The sequence below is a fragment of the Trachinotus anak genome, unplaced genomic scaffold (genome assembly GCF_046630095.1).
Source record: "Trachinotus anak isolate AG129_WGS33_773 ecotype Australia unplaced genomic scaffold, CSIRO_AGI_Tana_v1 ptg000012l, whole genome shotgun sequence".
Classification (NCBI taxonomy): Eukaryota; Metazoa; Chordata; class Actinopteri; order Carangiformes; family Carangidae; genus Trachinotus; species Trachinotus anak.
Genome location: NW_027273863.1, coordinates 17,845,721 through 17,867,315, shown reverse-complemented (window position 1 = coordinate 17,867,315; position 21,595 = coordinate 17,845,721). Strand labels below are relative to the sequence as shown.

General features: G+C 38.6%; 1 protein-coding gene across 2 annotated transcripts; it reads left to right on the top strand.

Annotated features, from left to right (window-relative positions):
- Positions 1-608: 608 nt before the first annotated feature.
- fyco1b (FYVE and coiled-coil domain autophagy adaptor 1b) lies at positions 609-21,405 on the top strand. Of its 2 annotated transcripts, none has more exons than XM_071491534.1 (18): positions 609-676; positions 1,409-1,492; positions 1,815-1,921; positions 2,544-2,669; positions 5,043-5,149; positions 6,551-6,694; positions 7,885-7,981; positions 8,843-11,290; positions 11,907-11,999; positions 12,375-12,493; positions 12,729-12,896; positions 13,157-13,297; positions 14,757-14,965; positions 15,133-15,268; positions 15,881-15,985; positions 17,404-17,614; positions 18,490-18,599; positions 18,766-21,405. In XM_071491534.1, exons 2-18 carry the CDS (start codon positions 1,432-1,434, stop codon positions 18,839-18,841), a joined length of 4,458 nt encoding a protein of 1,485 aa, XP_071347635.1. In that variant the 5' UTR covers positions 609-676; positions 1,409-1,431; the 3' UTR covers positions 18,842-21,405. The 2 variants fall into 2 exon arrangements, with proteins under 2 accessions (XP_071347635.1, XP_071347634.1); XM_071491533.1 differs by lacking the exon at positions 609-676 and adding an exon at positions 684-984.
- Positions 21,406-21,595: the final 190 nt, after the last annotated feature.

Here is a 21,595-nt window from a genome sequence, read left to right as displayed (position 1 = left end):
GGGATGCACCACATCCTGAAACATATTTACATATTTTAGTTGGAGACATTATTGTCATGCACTCACTTTAAAGACGCCTCAAGTAAAAACTGGCTCAACTCACCCTGCTCTCCCCTATAATTTACCAGAAGATTGCTTCAGAAAACTTCAGGACAGTCTCCCAAAAACAGTTCAAGATGTGCTTAGTGCCAAAACAGCTCACACTAAATACTGACTTTTGACTGAAGAAGCCCTTTTTTCTGAAAATTGTGTATTTTAAAAATATGTGTATATATTTCCTGTATTTTTTGTTTGTATCTTAATAAAGAGACCGGAAAATAAACATGGATGGTCCTCAAAACTTTGCTAAAACAGCAAAGCTAGTGATGGTCATATCATTTATATATGTGTACATATGATGTCTGTTTGTGTATGTATGTATGTATATATATATATATATATGTGTGTGTGTGTGTGTGTGTGTCATAAATGATTAGGATTATAAAGCAGGACACACGGCTCAACTATCTGTTTATTATGTTTATGTACCTTATTTACCGTTCAACCAAACTTGAAGCAGAAGCTGGTCCCTATTTATCCGTTAGACCTGTCAATCATGCACAGCGCCCGCCCCCAACAGTAGCAAGTTTCTGCTGTATCACCTACAAACTGGACACTGGACAATTTTACACATCAAGTACGTTTATTATCGACATCTTTATTTAATATTAAGGTGTTTCGCTTTATTTACAACCAAACTGCGAAGGTTTGTGACGGAAATGTACATTAAATAAGACCAGGAAACGAAAAGCTGAGAGCAGGTGCATGTCATATAGCACTGGCAGGGTTTGACAAATTCATGTTTACGTCGCGGTTTGTTGCATTTTGAAGCGGTTTGAAAGTGACAAGAGTCAACTTTTCTGGTCTGTGTCGACGGACGTAGATAACGGGAGATGAATCTTGTGTCAGCGAGATCTGACTCGGAGGCTGTTGCTGTAAACAGTGGTACGATTGCACCTGTCGTCGAGATGTAAATGTTGTAGGTCCCTCCTTTGTAGGCAAATTCTGCTAACTTGGCTACTGAGCGTGTTTCTTCAGTGTGTCATCTTTACGTGTTCATGCACCCTCTTAGTGCCATATATCAGGCGTCTCATCAGCTGTAAGCAGCCAGCCCTCCGTGTTGTTTTTCATGAAAAAGTCTCACATCTTTACAGGACGGGGGAAACTAATTCAGGGCAGCACTATTTTTATATCTACCTCCTACTGGTAGCAGCTTTGGCATATTTTCAGAGGCACATGTTGTAATTTATTTTTTGGGTATATTCTTGAGAATTCAATGATAAGAGGAACAGTGTTTATGCCATGAGAACATTTCTGAAACATGGGAATTAACACAATTTTTTTTTATCTGTTTTAATCCTGCATTCAGAATTTCCTGACATTTTCCCCACAATGGCCTCCTGCTCATCGGTTGGTGATAATCAACTGCAGAGGATAATCAGAGATTTGCATGGTGATTAAGCTGTCTGCACAAACAATAAACAACATATGTGTCTTACAATATACAGTGTAGGCAAATAGGCATACAGACAAAATCCTACCACAGTTAAAAAAATAAATAAAAAACAACAATGCATACAGTATAGCAACATTTGAATAAGTTTTGACAGGAAGTGTTTAGTGGTTAATGAGGATCTATGACTGATAGAAACATTGAAAAAATAATCACTATGTGTAGATTCTACAATTTTTTCTCATCTATGTGTACATAAGAACATAAGTTAGCAATTGTGTGTGTGTGTATGTAATAATAACGCTGTAACTGTTTTGGTTAGATGCTGTGTTGGAGTTGAGTAAAGAACACAGGGAGTGTGGTGAACCCATAACTGATGACAGTGCCAACCTGCACAAATTCTTCTATAAACTAGAATACCTGCTACAGGTAGGGTACCTTAATCTACCAGGGCAGTAACTAATCACTTTTTTATTATCAATTAATCTACCACATACCTTGTTGAATAATTGGTTAATTGTTTGGTGTATAAAATGTCAGAAAATAGTGAAAAGTCACCATCACAAGTTTTCATGTAATAATGTCTTGAGATTGCTTCCATATTCAGAGGACTACCACGCAAATGTTCATATTTACGAGGCTGAAAGCAGCAAATGATTACAGTTAATATAATAACAAAACTTTTTCTAATCAGTAAAGTATCACTTTAATTTGTTTGGATGATCCAATGGGAATTGAAAAGTGTGCTGAAACTGCTCATCAGCCTCAGAGTTTGGGCCATCAAAGAGGCCGTGAGATCAATTGAAGTTGTCTTGAGATGATTTGTAAGTTAGGAAAGAAGAAGAAATAGCACATTTATTCTTATGTTCTTAACCTTTTCTCAAATGTTTTCTTTATTTTTTTATTGTGAAATATGAGTTATACTTGTTAAGCTCTTAGTAAGTATTATAATTATAATTATAAATTGAAGCAAATCACAATAATACACATTAGTGTCAGACAGACACGTTGCACAGGACGTTGCTATAACGCGGTGATGTGTGTTTCTTAGTTTGACCAGAAAGAGAAGACAACCTTTCTTGGCCAGAGGAAAGACTACTGGGATTACTTCTGCGACTGCCTGATTAAGATCAAGGGAGCTAACGATGGCATCCGTTTTGTTAAGTCCATCCCTGAGGTAATCCTCCTTTGCAGCACACACACAGTCACACTCTTCTTGTCTTCAGCACTGCCATGGCATGCAACACATGCGCACACACACAAATACACAGTGACTGTGCAACCATGTAAGTAATCCTCTGGTCAGTCAGGTACAGTAAGACTCTGTGCTGCTAATTCACTTGCTGCCGCACACCTGCACCACCTGCACCACCTGCACTGTTTCTTCTTCACCTTCGATCCTGGAAATTCACAGTGGTGAGCTTCACACTGAAATAACTGCAGTTCAGTTGCTCGTAGTTTGTATTAGTTAGTTTGTATATAGTTTGTTTAACATTCTGTGGGTCTGATATATTGGCCTCTTTGTGCTTCAAAACAAAGAGAGTGAAAAAATGATTTACAAATGAAAGGTTTCCATTATTTTGCCTCATGAGAGATTGTTTTCTGTAATAGGGCTGCTGCTAACAATTATTTTCATTGTCAGAAAATCTGGTGATTATTTACTCAATTAATTGTTTTGTCAATAATATATAAGGAATGATAGTAAGAAATTTCAAAAAACAATCTTCAATAGCTAATTTTGTACAACAAACATAAAGATATTTATTTTATTCCTTAATATCATTTATCATAAAGAAAAGCAGCAAATCCCCTCATTTGAGCTGGAACCAGCAAACATTTGGATTCTTTGCTTGAAAAAAGTCTTAACATTGAATCAGTTTTCTAAATATTTGCCGTTCACTCTTCTATTAATCAACTAAGTGTATAATTGACAAACCATTTCAACTTTTCTCTCAAAGACCAACTGATAATCTAATGCAGATCTATTCAGTGATCCTCTGAAAATGTGACGGTGATGTGATTATTGTTCATTTAAAAAAAACAACTCTATTACCAAAAAACTATTACTGACATATTTGATATATTTTATGCCACAATTGTGTGTTAATACATATATATGAGTACATATATAGGTCACAGTGGGATAATACAGTGTATTAAAGAGCTAACTGATTGTTATTTTCATGTCATATTCCCAAGGTGTCTAACAGTCCAAAACAGACTGGTAGTCAGTTTACCATTACAGATATTATATTTTTCATACTTGAGAAGCAGTCACCAGCAATTTTTTTTCAGTTTTGCTTGAAAAATGACCAAAAAGCTCAGTCATCAACAAATTGTTTTTGGCCTTTTCTCAAAAAGTGCTAACAATCTGATGTGTATCCATTCAGTGATCCTTTCAAAATGGAAATATGAGGTGTCAAGGCTAATGTGACTTTTCTTGGGTGTCTGCCAACTCAATGTGTTCTAATTTTTTTTTTTATATTGTAGCACAGCAATGTATTATCAAGGTGTATTTTCATATATGAGAAAAACATTTAAGAACCTGGAACCAGCTTCCATTCCATTCTCCCATTGTTTTTTAGCATGGGTTTTTAGCACGAGAGAGCTAATTAATCCTGCTTTAGACCACATTTCTTATTTTATAGTTTTGGATGCTTCTTTATTGGAAAAACATATCTGTGGTCTGCAGTTTCTAGAGGGATTTACATACATCAGTATGACTCTCTTCATAGGTAACATAGTTCAGTCGATAACAGCTGACTGCCATTTCCATGTTGGAAAACTCTCACTTAAAATATTACTTTTACTCTTCGTTTGCTCTTCGTGTTTCTTGTTGTTCAGTCACAGACGTAAGGGAGTCTCCAGCTGGTGTCCTTATGGTAGGTCTGTGAGTCTGTTGTCTTACCTAAATCCCTCCATCTGCCAATGTATTCAAGAGTCTGTGCTCGACAGTGTCTACGCAGTGATGACCTTTAAATGTAGAGATCCTAAAATGTTCTCTACTGGGACACCTGTTAACAAAACACAGTTTCACATTGGGGTTATTTCAAACTAGAGCTGAAATCAGTCAATTAGTCGATTAGATGATCAACTGAAAAATAAACGGAAACTATTTTGATTTAAGTAGACATATTTTAAAGCAAAAATCCTAATCATTCCCTGGTTTCAGCTTCTTCAGTGTGGGGATTTTCTGCTTTTATCTGTTTTATATCAATATAAGCTGAATATCTGCAGCTTTTCAACTTTGTCGAGCTTTGTCAGAAAAATCAAGGCATTCAAAGGCATCATCTTGATCTCTAATGGACAGTTTTTGCTATTTTCTTACATTTTTTTAGCTGCTTCAATAGTTAATCGACTAAGAAAGGCAATAATGGGCTAAGTGATCGTTAGCTGCAGCCGTATTTAAAGGCTGGTCCTGTAATGTACTGCAACTGAAACTTTACATTCGTATAGAAAATATTCAGTGTGAAGGAAGTAGTCCACATGGTAGTGAGGTAATGTTTGTATCTGAATGTACACTAATATGGGTTTTTTTGTGCATCCTCAGTTGAAGACATCACTGGGGAAAGGAAGGGCTTTCATCCGCTACTCACTTGTTCACCAACGTCTTGCAGACACTCTGCAGCAGTGTCTTATCAACCACAAGGTCACAAGGTCAGAGGAGACACATAGGCACACACATGTACTGTATATATTTCCCCGTTGTTGTTCTCTTGAAGTTGGCTATATGAGCCGTGTTTTTACAACTCTGACAACGGTTAAATGGTATCCAATCACAGGATGTGTGATTCTCCCTTCCTGATTTATGTCCTATTTCTGTTTTTACAGGAAAAAAGAAACAGGCACATAGCCGAACCATACATACTTACAGATGGCTCTCACTTCCTGTCTTTCAACAAACCAAATGTTGCTTTTGTTTTTGCTTGAACTGACATTTATTTAACCACGTTGGTCTTTCGCAATTTAAATTTAATATTTCAAGACAGCGTTTGGTAATGTGGGAGAGGAGATGAAGTTAAAAGGCATTCAGTCGCATATTGTCTGTTTCTCAGTAGCATAGTGAGTGTTTATGTGTGTGTCTTAGCTCTGGTCAAGTAAGGTAACACACTTGCTGTACAGGTTAACCTGTCACACACAATCTACTCAAACCATCTAATTAGATTATTTCAAGTGCAATTTTTACATTGATATATTATATAGATTGACATTTTTGTAAATGCACTTATTTGCTGTCTTGCCAAAAGTTAGACGAGAAACTCAATACCACTCTCATGTCTGTACCTTTTAAACATGAAACTACATCCAGCAGTCAATTAGCTTAGCGTCAAAATTGGATACAGGGGGACACAACTAGCCTAGCTCTGTCCGATGGTGACAAAGTTTGCCTACTAGCACCTCTGCAGTTCATTCATCAGTGTCAGTGTTGGTACCTGATTTTGATTTGGTCTTAGTCTTTTGGTGAAAAAATTGAGCTTTATAATGATTTTGTGTGTGAATACACTGTGGCTGAATGTTTTGCAATGTTTTGCATATATATATATATATATATATATATATATATATATATATATATAAAATTGCAGCTCGTGTGATTTGGATATTGTAATTTTGATAATACTTCAATTATCAATCAGAATCAGAATCAGTTTTATTGCCAAGTATGTTTTCATGTACAAGGAATTTTTTCTGGTGATTGATGCAATGAGTGCACCAAAACACCGAGGCAGCCATCCGCGGCGCCATTAAAAAAAAAAAAAAAAAGGGGGGGGGGGGGGGGGGGGGGGACAAGTGGAGAGGAGAGGAGAAAAAAAAAAATAACAGAACCCAAACTATACTCCTGAAATATCATGTTTTTCATGATTTTATTTGTTTCATACTTGTCTCTGTTCTTGAACTTCATTTTTTGTTGTCACACTTCTTATCTTAACTATTAAATCTTATCTAATGTTAACATAAAAAGCACAATATATTAAAACACATTAACAAACTTTTAAAATATTTTTTTTGTATCCAACAAGACATTTATGTTTTGCTGTTTGTATTCTTCCCATACAGTGACTGGTACTATGCCCGGAGTCCCTTCCTCAAGTCTCACCTCACTGCTGATATAATCAACCATCTTTATGAGCTCAACCAGATCCAATTTGACGTTGCAGCCAGAGGTTACGACCTCGATGCAGATTGGCCAGCCTTTGCAAGGTAACAGAGACCTACAATCTGTTTACAATTTTACAGCAGTTTTCCTCGTTGGTCTCAACAGAAACATGTAGGTGTTTCTGGGTGTTGCATTTATTGTTGTGACAAACACACTTGAATGAAAGGTTACAGGTCCTACAGGGGTCAGAAATAATTAGCAAATTGACTTGAGAAAGACCTCACACACCAGCTCAGTGCATCTAATGTAAAATTATGGTGCAATATTGGGTATTTCAAAATGTGTAGAAACACTTAATTATCTGATCAATCAGCACATTCACAGTTCTTTTTTTTTTCTTTGGCTAGTGTGTCTGTAAATGTGTGTAAGAGGATGTGGGTGGCTGACAGCGTGCAAGTGTTGATCGCTGTTCCTCACGTCAACACCTTTACCAAAACTTTTCACTTCCTTGTTGTCAATTTTCAGTCACTCTACAGGCGATTGCCACAATTTTTTAAAAAGCATATTTTGTGTTGTTTCACTAAATCACATTATCATGATTGTTATTTCAGTCCTGCTGTATAATGCACTGCAGCAACAAAACAACAACACAAACTATGGCTTAAAAAAAGGGTTGAATCAACTGTCACACATGCTACAAAAACAAAAATAAATAAAGGTGACATTCACAAATGCAGAATGGCTCTCGAGGGCTACTTTATCGATTACATTAGACTTTGCTGATACAGTATTTATGATGTTATGTACACGCTCTGTATTTTTGTAGTTTCTTTTTAGCTTGCCATTTCTTACAAGTAGCCCGAAATGATCTGATGCAACACCCAAACACACACACACACACACACACACACACACACACACACACACACACTTTGGTTTTTCACATAAATTGTGGCTGGCTAAACAGTGCTTTACCAGTGAAGAAATATTACATAATAACTGTCAATTGAGAATAAAGGGAATGACCCAGTCATGTAAAGTCTTACTCAAAAACAGTACATTTCAAAATGTTAGTGCAGTAGCTTTACTGCACTAACATTTTGCATTCTGCTGCACAATTTGATGCTTTGGAAATTCATTTCAAGTATTTAACTTGAACTGACTGAAGTTCCTCCTTTGTGCTAAGATTGTAGATTTTTTTATTCCCAATAATTTGGATGTCATGTTTGTCTTACTCCTATTATTTATCAGGCGTTCAATTATTTTAATATTTGGTATCTCATTGTGTTGAAAGGCGAACATTAGGCACAGTCTCACCAGCTTTCCTGTGGAAGGCTCCCAGTCGCTGCTCCAGCATCAACAGTCTGGTCAGCAGCTACTCACAATCACAGGTATATTCACATTCCAATTTATAGATGCATGTAAAAGTTTGGGCACTGCTTGGCAAATGACTTAACTTGTTTATTTGTGAAGGGAAAAGAATTGAATACAAGCCGTTTCCTTTTATTTCATGAACTTAAAAGATATAAAAGAGGAGATGATAAATTCTCTGACTCTTCAGACATTGTGGTATCGCTCAATAACCATGGACTCCTCTGAGCCACTGACTGAGGATCTGGAAATGAAGATGATTGATGACTATAAGGCAGGGAAGGCTTTAAAAAGATATCAGAGCACTTCCAGCTTGAAATGTCCATTGCCAGTGTCATTAAGAACTGGCAGCTAAGACAGAGTCAAGTCAAGTAAGACCAGAAAAAGACAAGTAAGGCCAGACTGCTGGGCTACAGGGCTGGTGATGTAAAAAGAGGGTGTATGTGGAAGAGTCAAGAAACCTTACCGGCGACCTCATCAGAAAAGCAAACACCTGAGAAAATCCTTAAATCAAGACTTGAAAGACTCTCCTCTGGCTGCCAAGATGTTTTCAAGCTGTGTTTTCTGTGGAAGAGAGGCTTTGTAAGGAATCATTACTTACTTATTGACTTATTTTGACTGACTTATATAAATTCTGCACAAGCAGCGATTACAATAATGTTCATGAAATAAAAAAGTAACCGTGCATTAATATTTGAAGAAGGCTCATTTTAATGTCTGTTTGCTGCATGACTTTTATTTACTTATCACTTCAGAAATCAACAAAATGTGTCTTTTGCCCAGAGGTGGCCAAACCATGTAACTGTACGTTTACACAAAACCTTTTTATAAATGTGACTGAAGCATCTCACCAGAGCTCTCTTATTCCATCAACTGTCCAGGCACAAGCTGAGTTTCTTCCAATCCCTGACTTGAGTCACAGTCTCCTTGGTGAACTGGGAGAACTGGGGGAACCCTCTCCTTGTAGCATTGCGGAGAATCTCCGCATTGAGCTCGACCAGTCCGAGCTCAGACAGCAGGAGCTTCTGGTACAGGTTCAAGAGTTAGGCAAAGAGGCTGCTGAGCTGAAAGGTGTAGTTAAAGACCTCCAAGGAGAACTAGCAGCTCAGAAGTCCTCTGGCCACTCAGTGTCAACAACAGAAGCCCACAGTAAACAAGAAGCAGGTAATCAGGAGAGAGCAAATCACCTTCACAGCTGTAAGGAAGCAATAAACAGTGAACTTCAAGACAGACTCACAGCTGCGGAAAACAAAAATATGGAGCTTCTCTCTAAGTTGGATGAAGCTCTTAAAGAAAAGGGTCAACAAGCAGCAAGCTACTGTGACTCAGCCTGGAAAATCCAGGAACTGCTGGATAAACTGAAGAAAGCAGAGGAGGAGAAGCTAGAGGCAAAGAGGGAGGCTGAAGACAGGTCCAGGCACTCAGAGCGTCTATCACAGGAACTCAAACTCAGGGATGAGGAGTTGAGAAATAGTGAGGCGAAGCTAGCTGAAGTAAAAGCTGGAGCCCATGACGAACAGGAGGAGGCACTCAAACGGCTGGAGGAGCTTCAAGGGGTCGTTGGTCGAATTCAGGGGGCGTTGAGTTTGAAAGAAAAGGAGACGGGGAATCTGAGAGCCCAGCTTCAGGATCTACAAGCATCACTGGAGTGCAGAGAACGACAGGCAGAGGAACTAAGGAAAAGACTGCAGGAAGAGAGGGAGGAGGTAGAGCAGAGATGTAGCAAGAGCAGTAGCCCGAATGAGGAACTCGATAGCCTGATCCTGGATTTAAGAAAAACACTTAAAACCAGAGAGAAAGAGCTAGCTGTTAGTTCAGAGAGAATAAAACACTTAGAGGAGCAGGTGGAGAAGCTAAATGTTGAGAAAGAAAGTCTGAGTTCTAAACTTACAGATAATGAAGTCACTTCCTGTGATCAAACCGAGAATGCCGAGGACTACAAAACTCAATGCAGCAATCTCATGGAAATAAACACTAAGCTACTCCAAACAGTAAAGAAGAGTGAGGAGAACATTACAGAGCTGACAGAGAGCAGGACCACCTTGTTAGATCAGCTAGCTTCTTTGAGGGCTTCTGAGAAGCACTTGAAAGGTAGAGTAGAGGCTGCAAATATGTGTGTCGAGGCCCGAGAGAAGAACCTTCTAGATGAAAAACTGCATTTGGAGGAGGCTGTTCAGAAGGCACTTGTCCAGAAGGAAGTATCAGATGTGCAATTAAATAAGCTTGAGCATGAGAACAGGGAGCTTCTTGAGGTTCAGTCATTATTGAAGAAACAGTTAGCAAAAATGGAACAGGAGTTGGACTCTCTCAGTACCAAAGCTGAAAAGTTGGACAAGAACCTCACAGTGTCCCAAAGAAGCCAAGCAGAGTTACTTGAAAAACTCCAGGAAACTGAGGCTAAACTCAGAGACCAGACTGTTAAATGTGGGCTTCTGCAGGCTCGAGCAGAGGAACTGGAGAGCAGGGCTGGTGAGCTGCATGATGAAAAGGGAGCTGCAGAGAGCAATGAAAAAATGCAGAAGCTTCATGATGAGCATCAGAGTTCTTCAATGGAAACCAAAGAGGCCCCATTTAGGCTGGTGATAGCTGAGGCACAACTGGAGCTCAACCTAAGGGAAGTGCACCGGCTGCAAGAAGAGGTGGTGGAGCTCAGGGCTCAGCTTCTTGCAGGGACTGAGGAGAGGATGAAAGTTCAGGCCCTGCAGGAGGTGACAGAGGCCTCCAGAGAGGACCTTCGTGTTTTAGCAGAACAACTCAAGGCCCAGGTGGAGGAGCTAAACCGCAGGCATGTGGACGAGATTCTTCGTTCCCGGGAGCGAGAGGAGGCTCTTATCCGTGAGCGAGATGGTGAGGCTCAGGCTCGAGCAGGTCTGGCTGCAGAGGTGACCGCCTCCAGAGAGGAGCTAAATAAACTGAAGCTGCGATATGAAGCCTTGTGTCTGGAGAACAGTGAATCCAGGGAGGCACTCCATAGAGCCAACACAGAAACAGCTGAGCTTGGTGTGCATGTTTGTATGCTAACCGCTGAGAACGAAGAGGCTCGTCTGCGCTGGGAGGGCCTGTCAACAAGGCTGCAAGAGCTGGAGGACGAGGCATCTCAGGAAGCTGAGAGGCTGAGTAGGTGCATGGAGGAGTTACGTCAAGAGAACCAGCAACTCCTCAGTCAGCTCCACAATGAGGAGGGTCTGTTGGCATCCAAGCAGGAGCTGCTCAAGCTGACTAAGGCCCAACAGGATGCTGAAACTGTGCAGGAGACGAACCAGGAGGAGATCCAGGCACTCCGCTTCGAGCTCAGCAGCCAAGCCTTGAGCTACGATAGCCAGCTCCAGGTCAGACACAAACAAGTCAACTAAGTGTTGTATGCCTCAATGTGTTCACATTCACTTGGGGAACCGTGTTACTGTTGGATTCCTGGTGTAGGCTGATTTCTTAAATGTTATGCAGATGACAAACCTGTTTTTTTTATATTGGAGTAGAGGATCGGAGAAACCAGATTAGAAAGAAAGAAATTCACATTCTCCAGGTAGATTTCTCCTGGAGAATGTGAATTTCTTGTTGATGTACACAGGAAAATGGGTCATTACAACGGCTCATTACAAGAATACATGTGCAGGACTGCAGACAGGATAGAGCAATAGATAGAGCAAAGGAGCAGAAGAGAGATCATTACATGCTATGAGTCCAACTATACTGATACTAATTAAAAGTAGCCGCTTTAAGTATAAATAAGACAGAGTTCCCCCATAATCATATGACTGTAGCCTGAGTTCTCTGTGTAACCTGGTTACTTGGGTGCATGTAAACACACATGTTGGTTGTTTTATGTTAGGTGATATCAGGAAACTACCGTAGATGTTTATTAGCAAAGACATTGCAATGTCTGAATTTTTATAATTTTTTCCAATTGATCAGTGTGATTAATTTGTGGTTTATGTTCTCATCCAGAGTGTGAACCAAGAGTTACAGGAAGTGAAATTACAGATGATGACTGAGCAGGAGAAAGTGGTCGATCTGGAGAACAAACTCAAGGAACTAAAGGTGAGAGGACAACTTGCTACTTAAAGTTTGGTGGTACAGTATATCATGGGCAGATAACTCTAGCCCCTATCTAGAGTACTTACACATACTGCTATGGGACTTTGAATTCAGCTGGAAGAAGGTTCCTTGGTCTGATGAGACCAACATTGAGCTTAGTGGCCATTAGACTTAGCTAGTTTTCTAGCAAAGAAGCCTCCAACAAAGTGCATATACATTTATCTTTATGTGTAGTTGTATGTCTGGGATTGATAAATTGAAATGCAAATTGCAGTTACATTGTGTATTTGGGTAACTGAAGTAATCATAACGTTATGGTCACAAGCATAATTCACAAAGTACCAGAAATAATGTCTTGCTTTGCTGTGCTGATTGCAGGCTGAGAATCAGAGATATTGCCAACAGATTGAGGAGAAAAACATCCAGATGGCCGAGTCTGAAAATCTCATCCAGCAGAAAGAAGACGAGATAATCCATCTGAAAGGGAATTTATCAAGGTGAGATACTGTATTCATAATCACACATTCTGGACCAAATTATAGCTCTGTGAAAATAAATTGTTTCTTATCTTGTGTTTAGATCAAAATGTTTGTTTTTTATTCATTATGGCTTTTTCGAGAAATATGGCATTCTTGCTCTTGGTGTTTTTAAAATGAAGGCCTAAAAATAACAACTGCACCTGAGAAGCCTCATATATTATAATAAAATGGTAATGTATGTGTATACATGCAGGTCTGAGGAGGGTCTAGCAGCAGCTCAGCGGGCCTGTCAGGAGATGAATGAAAATCTACGGAGAGTCACACAGGACAAACAGAGCTTTGATCTTAAGACTGCTGCTGAACTCGATGACCTCTACCGCACCAAAATCAATTTGGAGGAAAGACTTGTCGAACTCATCAGGTATAAACGTACTTCATATAACCTCAGATTTGCTTGTGATGTGTTTTTGTTGTTTTATTCTTTTCCTTGTTGTTTGTCTGGTCGATTCAAGTGGAATGTGGTCAAATGAGGGTTTAGCCATGATGCCTCGATTTGTTGCCTAAAGTTTTTGGGTTTGTCTTTGCAAATGGCTACAACCAAATGACTCATCTTGTGTAATCTGCAGTGATAAGGTGTGATTGTAGTGCTTCTACAAATATGCTTGATTTTGCTCTTTGCAGGGAGAAAGATGCACTTTGGCAGAAGACAGATGCCCTGGAGTTTGAGCAGAAACTACGGGATGAGGAGACAGAGAGAGATGTGAACTACTGTCTGGACTGTCACAGTCAGTTCAGCTGGTGGATCCGCAAGTACAGCTGCAGGTCCGATGGTTCTCCGTAGTGCTTAGTCGTAAACTAATAGTTTAATGACACTTTTTCTTGATTGCTAAAAGCACATTCTGAAACACTGCTTCAAAACTTTGACTGAAATCAATTCATCGGTTTATACTGTGTGATACAACACATTATATTTGCTGCAAAAGACTTACCCACTTAAACAAAACATTTGACCCATATGTCAGAAGTAAATAAATTCATTAACTGGTGCATTGGTGCCACCAAAATTATATTTCCTGTTGTCATTGCTTAGGTCGAAACAGTCAAGTGGAACTGCGTAACTGAAATCCAGTGACATTTTATTTCTGCATTTCAGTTCTCATTTAGACTTACAAACCATAACTGTAAATCAAACATCCTCCACAGAATGGTACCCATCAAAGCTCCATATTCAGGAACTGAGGTGACCATGTAAAACTCAGTCTCTCTCCATGTAGTGACAGATGTTTGAGTAAAGTTTATGCATGAATTGCACCTGTAAACTAAATTTGACACAATGTCATGAGTTGAAATCTTAGGATGAACAAGATTAATCTGTTACCAGTTTCTTTAACTGTTGCCTGTACGAAACATTTCATTTTGAAAGGTTTTGATAGTTAGTCTTAATAAAGTCCATGTGAGAATCTGCGCAATGCTGATGCAGACGTCTGGGGTTTAGAAAACAGCGTAACAGTCAAACTTAGTGCATCACTAGATCATTAGAATATATATATTTATACATCTGTTGACTATTCCAAGGCTGTAACATGCCGGTGACAGTCAGGGCCAGGGGCATTATGTTTTCAGGTTTTAAGTTTGTCCATTCCATTTGCATTAATGCTAAACCTCAGTAACTTGGGGGATGTTTTTTCAAATTTGGCACAAACATTCACTTTGACTCAAAGAACTCAACTGATTAGATTTCGGTAGTCAAAGGTCAAAGGTCACAGTGAACTCTCAAAACACAGTTTTGGCCATAACTCATGAATTTATACACTAATTATGACACAATTTAACACAAATGACATTCTAGGTCTAAGGTCAACTTCAGTGTGACATTATAATGTTATGCAAAAGCAAAGCCATGATTAGATGCTGTAACTGAGGAAGGGGACGTTGTGATCATATTTACTGCAGCTGGGCTGTTTGGCAGAGACGTACAACCGCATGGCAGTAATTCTAGTTTCTGCAAACTCACAGAGGTCAAACTAATGCATTTTTAACATTGGGAATTATCTTATATAGCAAATATAACATTTTTTTATTTCCTGATGTACTTGTGTTTGACTTTTACATATTGTATTTTTATATTTGTGTTAAAATATAAAAAGGTCTTTGTAGGAACTGATTTGAAACCTGCTCTAAATACTAATTAATCCTCTCTGCACCATAATACATTTCAAAATAATAAGCCATTTTTCTGAGTCTGTCCGTCTCCATCACGTTGTATCTGCTGTTTTCTTAGACTGTGTGGGCGTCCCTTCTGCTACTACTGCTGCAGCAACACAGTGAGCACCCAACAGGGGGGCAACAGAGAGCGCTGCTGCAGGGACTGTTACAACCAGCACAGTGCAGTAGTGGAGCGCCACCCACAGGAGGAAGTGACTAACAGCACTCCGGGGACACCTTTCAGCCGTTTGCTACAGGCTGGCAGAGCTGTGACCGGTGTCTCAGGTAATATAACACACAAAAACATAAACACACATGCAGGACTAACCTGTCAAATAATCTGGTTTTTGCACATTTGATCTAGAACTAGTTTGTTGATGATGGGATGTACAGTCCAGTATGTGTGCAATGAAAATGCCATAATAAACATGAGGATATTGTTTATTTTGTAGGAGCAGATGAAGCAGAAAAACAGGATGATGGTGTTTTTGACATCATCACAGAGGAGGAGGTGAGCGTGGTCAGTGACTCCCTCTCTTTTGCCACTGCCTGCTCTCCTGGATATGGACAGCAGGGGGCAGCACAGCTGTAAGTATCCCAATAAACTGAGACTATCACATGGAGTCAGTGATCGAGAGCAGAAACCACAATATGAGATCAATACCACAGTTTATCAGATACAATACAGACATAAACAGATCTGATTAAATACAACCCCCCTTTACAATTAAGACTATCTATTTAGTCTATTCCGTATAATTCTGCAATCACAGTCAGAAAACCAGAAATATTTGCGGCAGGGAGAAGAAAGAAGAAGCATTGTCTATAAAAATGAATCATAATTAACTGAACTCAATATAGTAATTGTATCACATTTTCTTTTCAGCTTTAATAGTTTTCTGCATACATCATCTATTGAAAAAAGAACTCAGTACTAAATGCTTAGGCATTTCCTATATGACCATACAGTACATATGTTTTTGTTTAATGTGTACTATGAGCCATGTCAAACAAATTTCAATTGCCTTATGATAGACAGCAAAGATTTTCTGATCTTGAAAAAGTATTAATCCCCTTTTAATTTTATTTATATTTTATTTTTGACGTTGATCATCAGAAATTACTTAAATGTGGAATTGAAAACAATCCTCCCAGTGATATACAGTAAATTTTAAATAAATGCACAATCACTTTCTCTAGAAACAGCAGTGCCAGTGCAGGAGACCTCACATCAGAGGATACTGAGGACCTCAGTGCTGCGGTGCAGGATGCAGAAATTTGCCTGCTGAAGTCTGGAGAACTCACGTGAGTTTATCACAAGCAGCGAAGGTTATGCTTTGAATATATTTACACATGAATGTGGTTACAAGATTATACTTCGGAGGAAGTTTTTTAACAATTTTTCTCAAGAAAACCTAAAGCTAATCCAAAAAATGGGAAGTGAAACATGAACTAATCTATGTGTTACATAAACAGCTTCCCTAAATGTTGTTTGTATACTGTTCCTAAAGAAACTCGGTGAAGGTTTGTTTGGTAAGTAAGGAGGAAGCTTTAAGGCCTCATGTTTGCAAGTTCCAGTTAAGTGCCACTGACCAAAGGACTAAATCTAAGCCCCAGTATTAACATACCATAAATTTTTAAAGTGAAACTCATCCAAGTCTGGTTACAGGTGTTGGAGGGTACTGCTGCATATGTGAAAAAAGTTGTGTAAAGCCTTTTGTAGTTCCAGAGAGAGGTGAATGTTAAATTCATTCAGCATTACTACCATAGCATGTCCGTTTCTCAGAATTCATGTTGTTGCATTATGGTTAATGTAGGCACCAAGAATGTGTGGACGGTATCTGTTCTGCTGCATCAATCTTGATTTTTTAAAAGGTACATTTTGAGCCCAACAATGTTACTCAGAGTTTTTGTTTTTATTTCCTTTTTCTTTTCTGGTGAGATCTCCTGTGAATGTTTTTCAATATCACCAGCACACTCCTTTTTAAATCTTGTTAAGAACTATGTCTTTTTATAACTTGAGCAAATAGACTCAACTAAACTCAGTCCTTAGAATTAAAGCTGCAGTCAATGATTATTTTCAACCCATGGTAACGTCTTCAAATGTCTTGTTTTATCCCATCACTAGTCCAAAACCCAAAGATATTCAGTTTAAAGTACAGTCAAAGTGCTGAGTCTACCTACAGACCAAATAGTCTAGTGAAGTCAAGTTTTGTTCATATACCAAATCACAAAAAGAAGTTATCTCAAGACACTTTTCAAATAGAGCAAGTCTAGACTGTACTCTCTAAAACATTGATTACAGAGACCCAACTGTTCCCACCATGAGCAAGCACTTGGCGACAGTAGCAAGAAAAAAACGTCCTTTTAAGAGGCAGAAACCTCAAACAGAAATGGACTCAGGGTGGGCGGCCATCTGCCTCAACCGACTGGGTTGGGAGAGAGAGCGAGAGAGACAGAGAGAGAAATAAATGAAGGTAAACAAAGTCTTGAAGCCATGAAAGGAACTAACAGATGTGAATATTTGATGGTTTTCTTAGACTCCTGTGATAGTTAACTGAATACTTTTGGATGTTGGATAAACCAAGCAATTTGAAAATGTCTGGAAAACTGTGATGGGCATTTGTACTAATTGATCACAAAAATTATGAAAAGAATTGCCAGTTGCAGCCCTCTAACTTTGTTATCTTCTTTCATGTCCTGCTTTTTGCCTTGTGCTGCAGTCTTTCTGTCCACTTCACAATCGATGACATCTCAGGGTTTGGGGACAGCTCCCGAGAGCTCTTCATCAAGTCCAGTTGTTACAGCACCATCCCCATCACCATGAGCAGTCCTGGTCCCACTGTTACCTGGACTTTCACCTCAGAACCCAAGAGCATCGCCTTCAGTGTGCTCTACAGGGAGAGCACAGACACGCCACTGGAGCAGGCCAAGGTGAGACATGAGAGACGTGTGTATATGGGCAACATGCATACACAGTACCTTCTTTTAATGATGGGCTCTGATCGGTGGTTCCATTAAGCTGTGTGGCCTTCTCAAATATTTTCCTTCAGGCACATTCAAAGAAAGAAACACTACACAAATACATGCTGACTCAGTGACACCGCTGTGAACAACACTGACTGAAAAGACAGATAAAAAGACAGATAATGTGACTGTGTGAAAGGGGTTGTCCACAGTGATGAACCTACAGAGACTGTAGTTGATCATAGTGGAGCATTTAGCAGCTAAAGAGCAGATATTTCCCTCAGGAGTTGGTAGAGTCCAAAAACCAAGCTTACGTAGATTGAAAAGACACAAGCATGATTCCAAATGAAAGCTAATTTTGCTCCTTAAATGCTGGATGTGTAAATAAGCAACTGTTTTCTAACAAGCTCGACCATATCAACTTAAAAGCTGATGAGTGAAGTTGTGTCAGTGTTCACATTTTGTGTCATCTGCTCCAAAGTGGTCCATAAAAATCAGCTATTGCAGTCAGGACAGAGTTGGTGAATGTCACAGAGCAGTGACACAATACGTGGTGAAAGCTGTACAGTCCTCTCAGCACAGCAGAATCTCTGTGGTTTAGGTTTGATAGCCTATTGAGTGAAATACAAAATTTACATATTTTCCCCACTGAGCAGACTACCTGAAGAGATTCATTAAAGGATTCAAAATTGGATACAGAGTAGATAAAGTGATGTTGACCTCCATCCCTGCCTCTTCTTTTCATTCTCTCACCCTTTCAGATGTGGTCTAATGGATGCAGAAACAATCCTCTACCGTCACTATAAATGTCAACCAGGATTTCTGTCCTTTGCTCTCTGCAGGTTTTGATCCCACTGACTCGCTGTAACTCTCACAAAGAGACAATCCAGGGGGAACTAAAAGTCAGGAACCCTGGAGAATACACACTAGTCTTTGACAACTCCTTCTCCAGGTCAGTCACCCTGTTCAGTAATTCAGTAACTCCTCATCTCATGTGAGGTCTTTGGTAAAAACCCTGTTCACTCTTTAGCATAAACTACTGTTTTTTCATACATATCAAAACTAGACAGGAACTAACATAAGCAAACATAACGCTTTGTGTCTTTCCTGTGAATCAGGTTCATCTCAAAGAAAGTGCTGTATCATCTGAGTCTCGACAAGCCTGTGGTCTACGATGGGACTGACCTCCTCTGAGCATGACAGGAAGGAGCGTAAGCAGGTGTAAAACTGACTTTTGAAACAGTCATTCAGAGTGTTTAAGCTTGTGCAAAGGATTCAAGGCAACTGGGACGGAGTCTAAAGACGTTAATCAACCTCACTGAAAGGTTATGGCATTTTAAAAACGTCTCTCTCATCTTGCTGCTTGTTCATGAAGTGTTACACATCAGATGAATTCTGATCATGGGAAAGCTGAACAAAGGCTGAAAATAATGTAAAGTAAAAAAATGTTACACCAGTGAATGTGAGCATGCACTACCTTTTATAAAAGCTTGACATTGCAGATCAAATGTAGCATTAAGGTTTTGGAACTTCACTCCATAAATAGAGGTTTGTCGCATATTTGAATGTGAAGAACAGATGTAGGTCATGTGGCGACTCTTTACTGCATCCTTACAGAAGTAAATCTGCAGTTTGGTTCATCCTGAGGTCAATTTTTTGGGGGGATAATTGCTGTTCCCCTCTCGTGAAGTCTACTGTTGTTAAGATGGGAATAATGTGCTCTCTGCACACTGACAAATGTCCCACTAGGAGTGGGTGAAATGGTTAAAGTGCTCTATCATGGAATGTGTAATTTTATCTTGTGTTATCAATATCTATCATGATTTAATACATTTCTGGGAAAATCAATAGAGAAATTGTTTGTAGATAAAAGAACCAGACAGGTATGTCTGTTTTTGACTTATCCTTAGAATTAAATTTGTGTCAAATCAAGAAACTTAATCACAATGATGTAGAATAATATAAAAATCCAGCAGTGATATAAGTCAGTCAGAGTTGGAGCATTTTTCACAATGGTCTAAAACACCCAGAGATATTTAAGGGTGAGCTACCATGGGATAAATGGCAAAATCTCTGGCGGCCGACAGATTTACAGTATATTGTAAATGAGACGTGACAACAAACAGTCGATTGATGTTAAAGTGCTGTGGCAAGTATAGAGGAGTTTGTGGTTGTCTGTATTGACAACCTGAGATTAAATTCCAATTCATGCAAAGATTTTATTGAGTAAAGTTTGTTTTAGTTTCCTTAATTAGTATAAGTAGAAGAACTGATCACTGAAACCCAATTTATCTTTGAACTTTGAACTGAATTTGTCTTACTTTCTTAATTGTACCATTTACAAACCATTTCATGTAGCTGACTCTTTAAATGGGTGTTTATGTTATGTTATTGGTTGAGGTTAGTCCTCTGACTGTGTTCAAAACGTGCACTGTAGTCTTTTTTTTAAAGTTCACGCTCATTTCACATATCTTTTTGATTGTTGCCTTTTCAGCTGTCAGAAATTACAAGACATGGGGTTTTTTGTGTTGCAATCATGATTAAGCATAACTGGAAGAAGCAAGACTTCTGCTAAAGCTGCAGTACCAACATATCTTTCAATTTTAATTGTCTTCAATGAACAGGCTTTAATTCAGTGGGTTGGTTGTTTCTATGCATGTAAACACTAAGAATGTGCACGTCTTCCTAACTTAACCCTCAGAGGGTCAAAAGAGGGAGAACATATCAAAACTGAAGTTTCAGTGCTTTAAATATTTAGTTTTTACTTTGAGTTTATTATAAATCATCGCTAATGTTTAGACAAACAGTGGCGATTCTGCATTCAGTTTAGAAAGGATATGGGTCATTTCACGAGATACATGATGCCTTTAGATGAAGAAATAACGTGTGTTGTTTTTTTTTTGTTTTTTTTGAAAAACAAAACTATAATACTTTTTTGTATATAGACTGCTTTTCTAGACAGAAAGAGATGTTTGTTTTTCAGTACAGGTGTTTACTGTTGCTGTGTAATGTTCTGGATAAGTTTTGAAGTTTTGCGGTGTGTCAAACAGAAAGAGTTGGAATCTCAGCAGATAGCCTTCAAATTCTACAAATCCAAAAATTAGTTTTGTACTTGAAGTTGTCAATATGGACTACTTTGAAGAGTTAAATGTTGAAATTTACCTTTTTCAATCAATACTCCTATTTTGAGTGTCATAGATTATAGTGTCTTTTGATTTAACTGACTTAAATATACTAATACACCTCTTTATTATTTAACAGAGAATTTCCAAAGTGTCTTCCAACATTTTAAAACCATTTTCTAACTTATATTTTGAACATAACTGACATGAGGAAGAAATTTTCTTTCTATAAGAAATTCACTTTTTATACATATCTAAGAAGAGTGATACATTGCCAAATATATTGGAGAAGCATATTCGTCTATTCCATTGTTCTCAAATGGGAGTTTCTGTTTAAAGACTTTGCAACACGACTGTGGTATAATGCACTTTTGAAAGGGCTTCTTGTCAGTCTGCATCCCATGAGCCTTTGTGCCAGTTGATGAATGGTTTTCTTTTTCTTTTGTATCTAGTGAGTGTGTGATTGTAGACATTTACAGCTGGATTTGCCAGAGGGAATCTTTAACTCACTGGCTTAACCTGTAAATGATTGTTGAATAAATGAATGTTTTATTGAAATGTCATTTACATACTAAAGATTTATAATAGAATGGATTTAAGATTATGGACAAATAAATAAGGATTGTGTGATAACTGTTCATGAGTGCTGGTCATTTATTGCATATGAAATATAGTGTGTGATACTTTTGTCCTCATCAGCGCATACAAAAGGTTACACAGATACAGTAATGATCTCTTCACACTGTGTCTTTGTAGTTCACAGGTTCACAAATAAAAATCATAATGTTTTTCCAAAGATGTAGATGTCGTTACTTTTTTTTTTCTT